Here is a 14942-nt window from a genome sequence, read left to right as displayed (position 1 = left end):
TTGTATGAAAGTTTTGAGTCAATTTTATATGCAGTCACTTTCTGAAGTTGTTTATTAACTGTAGAAAGTTTTCTGGGAGAATCTTTTGGGTCACTTATGTGTACTATCAAATTACCTTCAAATTATGACACCTTGACTTCTTCTTTGCTAATTTGTTTTCCCTTCATCTACTTTTGTTGTCTTATTGCTCTAACTAGAACTTCCAGTACTATATTGAGTAGATATGGTGAGAATGTGCATCCTTGCCTTGTCCCTGATATTAATGGGATTGCTTCAAATATCTCTCCAAATAATTTGACACTGGCTGTTGGTTTGCTGTAAATTGCTTTTATTATGTGTAGGTATGGGACTTGAAGTCCTGATCTCTCCAATACTTTTAACACAAAGAGGTGTTGTACTTTGTTAAATGACTTTTAAGCATAAAAGGAGATGTTTATGTGATTTTTCACTTTGAGTTTGTTTACATAGCAGAATATATTAATGTTTTTTTTTATATTGAACCAACTTTGCATCTCTAGGATGAAGCCTACTTGATCTTTTTGAATGATGGTTTTGATGTGATCTTGGATTTGGCTTGTGATAATTTTACTGAGTATTTTTGTAACAATATTCATAAATGAAATTAGCTTGAAGTTCTCTTTTATTTTGTTGGGTCCTTGTATGGATTAGGTATCAGAGTAATTGTGGCTTCATAGCCTGAATTAGGTAGTCTTCCTTCTGTTTCTATCTTATGGAATAGTTTGAGAAATTTTAGTATTAGCCCTTCTTTGAAAGTCTGAAAATATCATCCTGAGTGAGGTAACACAGACCCCAAAGGGCAGGCACATTATGTACTCATTAACAGTGGATATTAGACAAAAAGTTACAGAATACTCATGATAAAATTCATAGAACTTAAGAAGGCTAACAAGTAGAAGGGCCCAAGGGAGGATGCCTCAATCCCCCTTGGGAGGGAGAAGAAAAGAATCACAGGAGGGAGAGAGAGGGAGGGACTGGGTTGGAAAAAGGGACAGGGAGCCTAAGAGGGGAACACGATCAGGTATTGGGGGGGGGTTAGGACTGAAGTCCTGAGGATTATCAGAAAGAATAAAAACAGGCAACTTTGGGGGGGGTAGGAATTGGGGGACCTTCTAGAGTGAACCAGAGACCTGGGAGGCGAGAGACCCTCAGGTCTTAAAGGGAGGGACCTTAGATGAAATACTCTATAGTGGGCAAAGTTAACTTGTAGTCGACCTCCAGTAGAAACACAGGGCATCAAGTGCCACCCCACAACTAAATCTCTGACCCATAATTGTTCCTGTCTGAAAAAAACTGCAAGGACAAAAATGGAGAAGTGCCTAAGGAAAAGGAGGTCCAGTGACAGGCAGAAATTGGGATCCCGCTCAGGGGGAGGATGCAAGACCTACTACTACAGATTCTATGGTGTGCTTAAAAACAGGGGTCTATAATGACTGTCCTCCAAAAGGCCCAAAAAGCAGCTGAAAGAGTCAAATGCAAATATTTATACCCAACCAATGGACAGAAGCGGGTGATCCCTGTGGTTAAATTAGGAAAGAGCTGGAAAAATCTGCCAGAGGAAGACTAGCAGCCTCAAGTGACTTGGACTCTGGGATGTCTCACACACTGAGCCACTGGACCATCAAGCAGGCAGCATACACTAGCTGAAATGAGGCCCCCAACACATGTAGAACAGAGGATTGTCAAGTCTGGACTCAGCCAGAGAAGATGCACCTAACCCTTGAGAGTTTTGGAGCCCCAGGGAGTCGAGAGGCAGGGTGGAGTAGGTCTGGGGGTGGGGACAACCTCTTGGAGATGGCAGGAGGAAGTATGGGATGTAGAACAGTCATAGGATGGATGGGGAGGGGAATAAAGTCTGTACTATAAAAAGGAGTCAATAATAATATTTTAATAAAGAATACATCTATGATACTAATAAGATTTATAAGTTAAAGTCTATTAATGAAATAATTTAGATCTATTTATCAATATCTATATATCAAAATATGATTAAAATAGACGTAAATGTTCAACCTTACATTAAGTTCACTTTGAATTAGAGACTAGTCAAATATAACTACTCTATATTTATCAGACCAAGTTCTTACCCATTGTAAATACTATCTGGCAAGGTTAAATATTATTTGTGTTTACTTTTAAGTAAGTATACTTAATATATAGAGTAAAATAGTAATATTAATCTCACAGTGAAATTAAATGTATTGAAATATTTTAATCAGGAATCATGCTTTGGTAGCTATTTAAACTGACACAGAAAATTTACATAATAAAACAAATACTAAAAAAAAAAAAAGACAACAATCTCTTTGATTACTTCTTAGAATGACCAGAAAAGAAATTCACTGGGTTGGGGATGGCTATGAAGATGGAATACTTAAATGCATGCATTCCACAGAATGCATGTTAAAAACAACAACAACAACAACAATGACAACAACAACAACAAAACATGAAGCTTAGTCACTTCCTCACCCACTGAGGCCAGACAGGGCAGGTCAGCTAGAAGAATATATTGCATAGACAGGCAACAGCTTTTGGGATAGCCCTGTTCTGGTTGTTCCAGGCCACATGAAGACCAAACTGCACATATGTGATTCTCTGCATATGTGCAGGGAGGCCTAGGTCCAGCTCATGTATCTTTTCTGGTTCATGATTCAGACCATGAGAGCCTAAAGGATCCAAGTTAGTTGACTCTTTGGTTTTCCTGTGTAATTCCTAAGCCCTACGAACTACATAATCCTTCTACCTATTTTTGCATGAGAGTCCTGAAGCCACAACCACTGTTTGGCTGTGGGTATCTTTACCTGGCAATACCAAACGGGCCTACACCTACTCAGAAGAGAAGGGGAGAGGACATCAGGGAAGGATTGTGAGAGGGGGTGACCACCAGAGAAATAGTGAGTAATCTGTAAGTGAATAAGTAAAAATACTATTAAGACTTCTGGTCTCCATCTGTACCCTGTTCCACAGCTCTGTGTACCCAAATCCCACAAGGAGATAGTTGGTCTCTCCTAAATTCACAGATGAGACCAACAATTTTGCCACAATATCTTGGCAAAGAAGGACCCACCAGGAGACTACAGGGCACAGGAACTGCAGAGCAACTGTGGACAGGAACTTTTGGATCTCCATCAGCATCCAGGAGATAACCGTGTGGCACAGCTCTCCATACCCAAATCCCGCCTGGACAGACTTGGTCTCCAAGGAGTGCTGACACACCTAAGATCACAGGTTCACAGGCTCACAGGGAGAGGCTCCAGACAGAGACATCAAGACCAACTAACACCAGAGATAACCATATGGCAAGAGGCAAGTACAAGAACCTCAGCAACAGAAACCAACGTTACTGCCCCACATGTAGCATATATATATATATATATATATATATATATATATATATATATATATATATATAAATAAAACCAAAATTAGATAAAGTAAATGAAGCTAAAAAGTGCACGTTGACAGGAACCAGATATGAATCTCTCCTGAGGTCACAACCAGAGCATGTCAAATATAGAGGCGATCACCAGCAGTAGAGTGGGACCCTCATTGGAGGAAATAGAGAAAGGATTGAAAGAGCTTGAAGGGGCTTGAGACCCCATATGAACAACAATGACAACCAACCAGAGCTTCCAGGGACTAAAGAACTACCTAAAGACTATACATGGACTGACTCAGGGCTCCAACTGCATTTGTAGCAGCCTTGTTGGGCACCAGTGGAAGGGAAAGCCCTTGGTCCTGCCAAGGTTAGACCCCCAGTGCAAGGGAATGGTTGGGGGTTGATGATGAAGGGGTTGGATAGAGGGCAACACCATTATGGGGGAGGGGGAAAAGATAGGGGGCTTATGGACAGGAAACCTGGAAAGGGAATATTGTTTGAAATGTAAATAAACAAATTATCCAATAATTTTTTTTTTAGTCAAGGAAAAAAAAAAAAAAGAAACCAAGTCTGATTGACATAATCAGAATCCAGTTCTCCCACTACAGCAAGTCTTAGATATTCCAAACACACCAGAAAAGCAAGATTTGGATTTAAAATCACATTTTAGGATGATGATGGAGGACTTTAAGAGGGACATAAATAATTCCCTTAAAAACAAAACAAAGCAAAACAAAACAAAACAAAACCCACAGGTAAACCAGTAGAAGCCCTTAAAGAGGAAACATAAAAATTCCTTAAACATTTTCTGGAAAAGAAAACATGAAACAGGTGGAGGAAATGAACAAAATCATCCAAGATCTAAAAGTAGATATAGAAACAATAAAGAAATCACAAAAGGTGACAGCCCTGAAGATAGAAAACCTAAAGAACAGATCAGGAGTCATAGATGCAAGCATCACCACAGAATACAAGAGATAGGTAGAGAGAATCTCAGGGGCAGAAGATACCATAGAAAATATAGGCATAGCAGTCAAAGAAAATGCAACATACAAGATGCTTCTAATCCAAAACAATCAGAATTCCAGAACAAAATAAGAAGATCAAATCCCCTGTGTCCTATCAGATCACCAAAGCCTATGGCTGGTTTTCAATAACAATAATGACTTAAAGTCCACATATACAGGGAAGTTGAACAACACTCTATTCAATGATAACTTTGCCAAAGAAGAAATAAAAAAATTAGAGACATTCTAGAATTTAGTAAAAATGAACGCAGAACATAACAAAACATACGGGACAATGAAAGCAGTGCTAAGAGGGGGAAAAAAATCATTCTTCTGAATATCCCCAAAAAGTAATTGGAGAGAGCATACAATAGCAGCTTGATAGCACACCTTAAAGCTCTAGAACAACAATAAGCAGATACACCCAAGAGGAATTAATCAACCTCAGGACTGAAATCAACCATGTAGGAACAAAAAAGAACTATACAAAGAGTCAGTAAGTTTCTTGGAGTCTTGGTTTCTTGGAGAAAATCAACAAAATAGATAAACGCTTAGTCAGACTAACCAGAGGGCTCAGAGATAGTATCTTAATGAACAGAATCAGAAATGAAAAGAGAGACATAACAACAGAAACTGAAGAAATTCAAAAAATCCTCAGATCCTACTACAGAAGCTTATTCTCAACAAGCTGGAAATGTGGATGAATTAGACAATTTTCTAGACAGATACCAGGTAGTAAAGTTAAATCAAAATCAGATAAACCATTTAAACAGTCGCAAAACCCATACAGAAATAGAAGTAGTCATTAAAAGTCTCCCCCCCCAAAAAAAAAAAAGCCCAGGACAAGATGAGTTTAGTGTAAACTTCTATCAGACCTTTAAAGAAAATATAATACCAACAGTCTTCTTTTTGTTCCAAAAGATGACTACATATTATGAAAATTCCCATGCTTGCTGTTGTGTGATAACCTTTAATTCCAGCACTCCAAGGAAGAGGAGGCAGGTGAATTCTAGACCAGCCTCATTTACAGAGTTCCATGACAGCAGGAACCACAAAGAAACCTTGTGTCATAGCCAGAATACGGCAAATACATAGGTGAATGCCAGCAGCAAACCACTGAACTGAGAATGGGACCCCCATTGAAGAAATCAGAGAAAGGACTGGAAGAGCTTGAAGGGGCTTGAGACCCCAAATGAAAAACAATGACAATGAACCAGAGCTTCCAGAGACTAAGCCACTACCCAAAGACTATACATGGACTGACCCTGGGTTCCAACAGCATAGGTAGCAATGAATAGCCTAGTAAGAGCACCAGTGGAAGGGGAAGCCCTTGGTATTGCCAAGACTGAACCCCCAATGAACATAATTGTTGAGGGGAGGGTGGTAATGGGGGGAGGATGGGGAGAGAAAGCCCATATAGAAGGGAAGGGGGAGGGGTTAGGGGCATGTAGGCCTAGAAACCTGGAAAGGGAATAACAATTGAAATGTAAATAAGAAATACCCAATTTAATGAGGATGGAGAAAAAAAAGAGAAAAAAACTAAAAAGCTTCTATATAGCAAATGAAACTATCATTTTAGTAATGAGGCAGCTTATAGAAGGGGAAAAATCTCTATGAACTACACACTTGACAGGATTACTATATACAAAGAACCAAAAAATAAAAGTAAACATCAAGAAAGTACCCTAATAGAAATTGGGCATGTATCTAAAGAGAGATTTCTCAAAAGATGAAGTTAAATGCCCTAAACTAAATGTTCAACATCTTGAGCTATCAAGGAAATGAAAGTTAAAATGATGTTATCTCTAGGATGTCATAGAGATCTGGGATGGGGGAGGCTCCCAGGAGTCAATGCAAGTGACCTTAGCCAAGATGTCTAACAGTGGGGACACAGAACCTGAAGAGGCCACCTCCTGTGGTGAGGCAGGACCATCAGTGGAGGGATAAGGACAACAACCCTCCCACATAACTTTAAACCCAAAATTTGTCCTGTCCAAAAATAAATAAATAAATAAATAAATAAATAAATAAAATGCAGGGACAAAGATGGAGCAGAGACAGAAGGAATGGCCAACCAGTAATTGCCCCAACTTAAGACCCAGTCTATGGGCAAGCTCTAATCCCTGACACTATTAATGATACTCTGTTATGCATGCAGACAGGAGTCTAACATAACTGTCCTCTCGTACTGTTATGGAAGAAATGGGGAAAGGATTGAAGGCCCTGGAGGAAATAGGAACCCCACAGGAAGACCAACAGTCAACTAACCTGGACACCTGGGAGTTCTCAGAGACTGAGCAACCAACCAAAGAACATACATGGGCTGGAACAAGGTCCTGGAGCATTGTAGCACATATACAGCTCAGTCTCCATGTGGGCCCCCTAACAACTGGAGTGGAGGCTCTCTTTAAAGCTGTAGCCTGACTGTGGTATCTGTTCCCCAACAGGGCTGCCTTGTCTGGCCTCACTGGGAGAAAATGTGCTTAATGTGGTAGAGACTTAATTTGCCGGGGTGGAAGATATTCTCTGGGCCCCACCCTCTCAGAGGAGTAGGGCAGGGGCATTGGGAAGCAACTCTGTGAGTGGACTCCTGGAGGAGATGTAAATAAATATTTTTTTAAAAAAGAAACATTGTGTCAAAAAACAAAATAAAATAACCACAAAACCAAAAACTTACAAAAAAAATTTTAGAGGATTTTGAAGGCAAAACTAACCTAAGGCTAACTGACCAAAATTGCAGCTGAACAAAGGCATTCTCTGTGTGAAGTCAGGACTACAAACATAGAGACATAGATAGAGTTATCTCCTTCCTAGTATAGGGAAGCACTGACACCCACCCCAGTGCTCCACAACACACACATATACACTGTCCATATCTGCTAACTTTGTGTGAAAAACTCTAGTTAGAACACTGGGTCCTTTGTAGCTTTGTACCAAACAGGTTACTAAGTAGCTAACTGAGTTTTAAAGCAGTTCTGGAGAAAGGAAGATCAGTAAGGATCCAGTTCCAAGGGGATAATTGGCAGTTTTTTGAAGAGGCAAATAGCCAAGCTCTCGGAGGCTGGAAATGAACCCAGGGTAGATCAGTTGGCAGTGGGGACCTGTCATCATAGGACAACTTGACTTCTCCTGGTTACCTGCACTTAGGTGTCCCATGGGGACTTTTCTTGAATGCTAGCTCTAGGAGAGAGTGATGCTTTCAGGTTTTGTACAAACAAGCCTCTGTATATGGTATGTTAGGCTAGAAAGATATACTTTTCAAATATGTAAGACCCAACTACCTAAAACCATAGATCCAAGTATTAAAATACAAATGACTCTTTTTCAAAAGAGGTACATTCAAGATTCCACACATAATTATCTACTATTATGAAACAATGTCAGCTAAGTTCAGTGGTAGAAGTGCTGGAGACAGTTGTCCTGCTCCAATGATGCCAATAACCTATCCTCCCTTGGCATAGCACACTGAATTAGACTGAGTACTCTTGATAGCACTGGTAGTGACAATGAGCTCTCTGAGAGCAGACTCTGGCAGGTCTTTATTCTTGGTGACAATGTTGCTAAATAATGACTTGTAAATGCACCATTATTTCTCTTCTGACTTAAATAAAACCAAAGAGTGTTCGAAATTCATTTTTATCTGGTTTGTAGGACTGGTCCATCTGAAAAACATAGTAGTTTCAAATTTTCTTTTTAGAAAGGATTCTCAAGACTTCTTTTTCATATCCCAGAGCAACAATGGCATCTGACACTCCTTAGGAGATAATTTTTGTAGTTGGGACATCAAAAAATGTCAAATACTGCAAAACAAAAAAATCACCAAATAAAGACATCCTATCAGCTCCTCTTGCTGATATGCAATGGCTGGGGAGGGAGTAAGGGTCAGATAGAGGTCATAAACCACGCAAACTCTAGCTTTGTCCTCCCTAAGTGGAAACTCAACAGCAGCACCTGCTGGACTGACTTGCATGAAAGAAGCCAATGCTGGAATATCTACTGCTCCTCAGAGTTTTTTCACCAGCTGCCAGACATTCAAAGCATTACGCAAGTTTATGGATCGTGGGGCTCTGATCAGAACTTTTATGGGATGCTTGGGCATCACTGTACACAGATGAGCAAGAGTCTGATGGGGGTTCATCCCATACCTCAAGGGCATCTGAGAATTTCCATTACTGTACAGTTTCCTGAAATAATCTGATATTACTTTATCATTTTGAGTGGTATGAGTGAATGCCTTCAATGCCAAGTGGCATCTCGTCTCCAGGGAAGTGTCCTTATTATCACAGCCCTGCATCTCTGTAGCCACCACAGCATAGTTCTCTGTTTTATAGACTACTGTCACTTGAACATGTGTTTTGGATGCAGTTGTCAGTAAGGTCATGCCACCAATGTTAATTTGCTAAACAGTTGCCTCAACAGTTACATCTGGGGAAGACATAGTCCTCATGAAGTGGTACAGGTTACAGACAACAACTCTTAGAAAGTTGAAATCAAGCCTGGTGATGTCAGCAGCATTTTCTGGAATATTGTTTGTAAAGATTCCGGCATGGCCAGCAGAATATAAGGTTTGTACAAGTTCTCCTAACATTTCAGGGAATCCCATTAGCTTAAACATACCTCTGACTTCCAGGCTAGCATCCCTGATCACCTTTTCCATGCCTCTGCAAGTGACTGGACTCACACCAAGAAACACAATGTTTCTGATGAATTCCACAAGGCCAGTTTTGTCAGACACACTGAATAGGGCAAGGTGGGAGGTAACTATGGGTGCTACACTGTGTCCTGGAGTCAGGAGAAGGACCAACCAATATTCTTCAAACTATTCCACAATAAAGAAACAGAAGGATCACTACCCAATTCAATCTTTGAAGCCACAATTATGCTTAGATTTAAACTATACAAAGACCCTGCTAAGAAAGAGAACTTCAAACCAATTTCTTTTATGAATATTGATGCAGAAATACTCAATAAAATTCTCACAAACTGAATCCAAGAAGATATCAAAACTATTATCCATCATTATCAAGTAGGCTTCATCCCAGTGATATAGGGATGGTTCAATATACAGAAATTGAACAATGTTATCTACTATATTAACAAACTCAAAGGACAAAAAAAGTAGGATCATTTGATTAGATGCAGAGAAAGCATTTAACAAAATTCAACACTCCTTTATAATAAAGATCTAGAAATTTCAGTAATTCAAGCCACATTCCTAAACATAGTAAAAGCAATATACAGAAAACCAGTAGCCTACTACAAACTAAAGAGAGAGAAATTGCAAGCAATCCCAGTAAAATCAGGGACTATACAAGGCTACACACTCTCTCCCTACCTACTTAGTATAGTACTTAAAGTCCTAGTCAGAGGAATTATACAACAAAAAGAAGTCAAAGCAGCACAAAATGGAAAGAATTAAAAATATCACTATTTGCAAATGATTTGATAGGATAGTCAAATGACCCCAAAATATCAGCAAGAGTACTCCTAAACATTATAAACAACCTCAGCAAAGTGGCTGAATATAAAATTAACTCAAACAAATCACTAACCCTCCTCTACTCAAAGATAAACAGGCTGAGGAAGAAATTAGGGAAACAAAATCCTTCCCAATAGTCACAAATATTATAAAATTCCTTGGTGTGAGTCTAACCAAAAAAGAAAGATATGTATGACAAGAACTTCAAATCCCTGAAGAATGAAATCAAAGAAGATCTCAGAAGATGAAATGACCTCCCATTCTAATGGATTGGCAGGATTAATGTAGTAAAAATGGCCATGTTTTTGAAAGAAATCTACAGATTAAATGCAATCCCCATCAAAATTCTAAGTCAATTTTTCATAGAGTTTGAAAGAACAATTTGCAAACTCTTCTGAACATTATATATATATACATGTATATATATATGTGTGTATATGTATATGTATATATATGTATACATACATATGTATATGTATATATATATTCAGGGGAATTACCATTCCTGACCTCAACAGAGTAATAGTAATAAAAATTGTATGGTATTGGTACAGAGACAGGCATGTAGATCAACAGAATAGAAATAAAGAAACAGAAATGAACCCACACACCTATGGTCATTTGATCTTTGACAGAGGAGCTAAAACCATCCAGTGGAAAAAAGACTATTTTCAACAAATGGTGCTGGTTCAACTGGCAGTCAGCATGAAGAAGAATGTAAATCAATCCATTCTTATCACCCTGTATAAAGCTCAAGTCCAAGTGATTAAGGATCGCCACATAAAACCAGATACACTGAAACTAATAGAAGAGAAAGTGGGGAAGAGCCTTGGACACATGGGGAACTGGAGAAAATTTCCTGAACAGAATAACAATGCTTATGCTCTAAGATCAAATTAAATCAAAATGGGACTTAAATCAAAATGGGGTCTCATAAAATTGCAAAGTTTCTGTGAGGCAAAGAACACTGGCAATAGGAAAAAATGGCAACCAACAGATCTGGAAATGTTCTTTAACAATCTTACACCTGATAGAGGGCTAATATCAAATATCTATATTTATATAGATATTATAAGAATTTAGACTCCAGAGAATCCAATAATCCTAATACAAAAACAGAGTACAGAGCTAAACAAACTATTCTTGTCTGAGGAATATTGAATGACTGAGAAGTACCTAAAGAAATGTTCAACATCCTTAGTCATGAGGGAAATGCAAATCAAAAGAACCTTGAGATTCCACCTCGCACAAGTCAGGATGGCTAAGATCAAATATTCAGGTGACAACAGATGCTGTTGTGAATGTAGAGAAAGAGGAACACTACTCCATTGTTGATTGGATTGCAAACTGGTACAACCACTCTGGAAATCAACTGGAGGTTCCTCAGAAATCTGCACATAGTAATATCTGAAGACCCAGCTCTACCACTCCTGGGTATATACCAAAATGATGCTCTAACATACAACAAAGACACATGCTCTACTATGTTCATAGCAGACTTATTTATAATAGCCAGAACCTGGAAAGAGCCCAGATGCCCTTCAATGGAGGAAAGGATACAGAAAATGTGGTACATTTTCACAATAGAGTACTACGCAGCTATTAAAAACAATGACATCATGAAATTCTTAGGCAAATGGATGGAACTAAAAACTATCATTTTTTTTAAAAGATCTATTTATTTTATGTATGTGAGTACACTGTAGGCATTATCAGACACACCAGAAGAGGGCACTGGATCCCATTAAAGATGGCTGTGAGCCACCATGTGGTTGCTGGAAATTGAACTCAGGACCTCTGGAAGAGCAGTCAGCGCTCTTAACCACTGAGCCATCTCTCCAGCTCCAAAAAATATCATCTTAAGTGAGGTAACCCTGTCACAAAAGAACATACCTGGTATGCACTCATTGATAAGTGGATATTAGCCCAAATGCTTGGAACAGCCAAGATACAATCCACAGACCACATGAAGCCGAAGAAGAAGAAAGACCAAAGTGTGGATGCTTCGATCCTCCTTAGAAGGTCCAAATACAAAGACAAAATCTGGAGCAGAGAGTGAAGGGAAGGAAATCCAGAGTATCCATCCCATATATAGTCACCATGGATGCCATGAAGTGCATGATAGAGCTGTCTGCTGAAAAATTTTGCCAGGGACTGACAAATACAGAGGTGAATGCACAAATCCAATTATTGGACTGAGAACAGGGTCCCCAATGAAGGAATCAGAGAAAGGATGTAAGGAACTGAGGGGAAAGAACAATAATATAAATCATCCAGACACCACAGAGCTCCTAGAGACTTAATCGCCAAACAAAGAATACACAGAGATTGACCCATGGCTCCAGCAGCATATATATGAGAAGATGGCCTTGTTGGACATCAGTGGGAGGATAGCCCCTTGACTGGGAATGCTGCATGCCCCAGTGTAGGGAAATGCCTGGTTGGGAATGTGGGACTTGGTTCTTGGGTAAGGGAGCACCCATTTAGAAACTGGAGGAGGGAGAATGGGATAAGAGGTTCCCAAAGGGAAACTAGGAAAGATAACATTTGAAAAGTAAGTAAATAAAGTATCTAATAAAACTTTATATTAAAATAAACAAAAAGGCATAGTGGTGCATGCTTATAATTCCACCTTTCTGAGTCAAAAGCAGGAATCAAGTTCGAGGATAGTAAGTAACCTTATTTCATAAGAGTATATGTCCTTTACCCCTCCCAAAGCCTCATTTGCATACATGTAAGCAATTATGTCCACTCATATGTCTGTACACAAACAAGTTCATGCACACATATGTACACCGAGAATTTTACAGGATAGCTATGTGCTCCCTGAGCAAGTATATTCCTAATATACATGAGTTCTAGAGTCAATACCTCAAACAACAGCAACAACAACAACTACAACATTAAAAAGAAAACAACATAAAGCATGGTGGATCTTTAGGTTGGAGGAACATGTTGACTATCTATTACATGTTGGGAAGTATTTTTGCTATAGACTTAACCACAAAGATTTCCTTCACATCCTTTGGATGTGGCTTCTATTTAGACAGAACACTTCCCCTCTCTTTAGCACTTATAATGCCTTCATCTAACACTTGAATTTCAGGCTTATTCACTATACTTACCCATTTTCCAGTTCAGTTGAGCTGAGCTGTAACTTCCAGTGAGATCTAAGGAACTGGAGAAAGTCATGGGTGAGAAGAAGGAGGCCAGTGGGTCATCACAGTTGTCTGAAAAAGTGGGGAGAGCAGGAAAGGTCAGACTCAAAAAGCAAGAAAAATTTTACAAAGAGGGAACTTACACGTACACTCTTTTATTAACCATATGCTGTGGAAAAGGTTGGAAACTATTTTTCAGTGTTTGTATTTGCATTTACTTATAATCCTCAAACATGTTATGACTTCCTTTCATTGATGTGGAAATGAAGGATGAAGAGGTTCAAGTTCACATCACTAGTTAATACCATAACCAAAAGCACTGAGGAATATTTGGCTAAGTTAATAGCCCACCTACCTATCCTTATAGTTCTTTTGTTAATTTGAGCAAAACCTCACAACATGTCCATGTTTAGCCTATGAGAAAGGAGACTTTTATAAGGTTTCATTTATTCTCCCATCTTCAGGTTCCTAAAGCCTTTGCAATAATTATGTCCATCAAAATAGGATAAACTTGAATTTGTAACTACTACTTGTATATGAGCAAGTAGGAAATGGGGTACTTACAGATGTACTCACTTACATTAGAGGAAATAAAAGAGAATAGTCCCAGATTTATTTCTAGTTTTCCCCAGTGAGGTACTCTATAAAGGCTTTTGATAGTAATAAACAAGATGAGGGCATAGACAACTACATGTCTTTACATCAGAGATATGTCCCTCCAAGTTCACATTAATCCACAGCCACTGGCTTGGTCTTCATAATATATATTGAACAGTTGGAACACACCAAAGTTTTCATTGAAATTTAATTGCCATGCACCCAAACTAAAAGGCCGGATCTTTGAAAGCTTCACTCTCATTGTTGATCTAGTATTTTAGAAATGCAGTTTCTCATCCTTGTTTCTTTGGTCACATAATGACTCAGAGTGTTGCACTTCCTACTTATTGTTATTGTGATATCAGAATTCTTTTTTTTTTTATTTTTTTATTAACTTCAGTATTTCTTATATACATTTCGAGTGTTATTCCTTTTCCCGGTTTCCGGGCAAACATCCCCCTAATCCCTCCCCCTCCCATTCTTGATGGGTGTTCCCATCCCAATCCTCCCCCCATTGCCGCCCTCCCCCCAACAATCTAGTTCACTGGGGGTTCAGTCTTAGCAGGACCCAGGGCTTCCCCTTCCACTGGTGCTCTTACTAGGATATTCATTGCTACCTATGAGGTCAGAGTTCAGGGTCAGTCCATGTATAGTCTTTAGGTAGTGGCTTAGTCCCTGGAAGCTCTGGTTCTTGGCATTGTTGTACATATGGGGTCTCAAGCCACTTCAAGCTCTTCCAGTTCTTTCTCTGATTCCTTCAACGGGGGTCCTATTCTCAGTTCAGTGGTTTGCTGCTGGCATTCGCCCCTGTATTTGCTGTATTCTGGCTGTGTCTCTCAGGAGTGATCTACATCCGGCTCCAGCCTGCATGCATTTCTTTGTTTCATCCATCTTGTCTAATTGGATGGCTGTATATGTATGGGCCACATGTGGGTCAGGCTCTGAATGGGTGTTCCTTCTGTGTCTGTTTTAATCTTTGCATCTCTATTCCCTGCCAAGGGTATTCCTGTTCCCCTTTCAAAGAAGGAGTGAAGCAATAACATTTTGATCATCCGTCTTGAGTTTCATTTGTTCTAGGCATCTAGGGTAATTCAAGCATTTGGGATAGTAGCCACTTATCAATGAGTGCATACCATGTGTGTTTTTCTGTGATTGTGTTACCTCACTCTGGATGATATTTTCCAGTTCCGACCATTTGCCTATGAATTTCATAAATTCATTGTTTTGGATAGCTGAGTAATATTCCATTGTGTAGATGTACCACATTTTCTGTATCCATTCCTCAGTTGAAGGGCATCTGG

The 14942-nt window shown here is 39.2% G+C and overlaps 1 protein-coding gene and 1 long non-coding RNA gene across 8 annotated transcripts in view; one reads left to right on the top strand and one right to left on the bottom strand.

Annotated features, from left to right (window-relative positions):
* Cntnap5a (contactin associated protein-like 5A) overlaps nt 1–14942 on the bottom strand; it is a 1008100-nt gene that overhangs the window by 753614 nt on the left and 239544 nt on the right. For all 5 annotated transcript variants that reach the window (XR_005492234.2, XR_005492233.2, XM_039090650.2 and 2 more), the window contains exon 2: nt 13012–13116. Coding sequence is in view for 3 of the 5 variants with exons in the window: in XM_039090650.2 (XP_038946578.1) it covers nt 13012–13116 (105 nt within the window). In the remaining 2 variants the exon portion in view is untranslated. The remainder of the gene's footprint in view (nt 1–13011; nt 13117–14942) is intronic.
* The window catches only part of LOC108352511 (uncharacterized), a 203153-nt gene that overhangs the window by 149711 nt on the left and 38500 nt on the right, over nt 1–14942 (top strand). The window lies entirely within an intron of this gene.

This window comes from Rattus norvegicus, chromosome 13 (genome assembly GCF_036323735.1).
Source record: "Rattus norvegicus strain BN/NHsdMcwi chromosome 13, GRCr8, whole genome shotgun sequence".
In the NCBI taxonomy this organism is placed as follows: domain Eukaryota; kingdom Metazoa; phylum Chordata; class Mammalia; order Rodentia; family Muridae; genus Rattus; species Rattus norvegicus.
The sequence above is the reverse complement of the archived record's forward strand: the minus strand, read 5'-3'. Positions and strand labels throughout refer to the sequence as shown.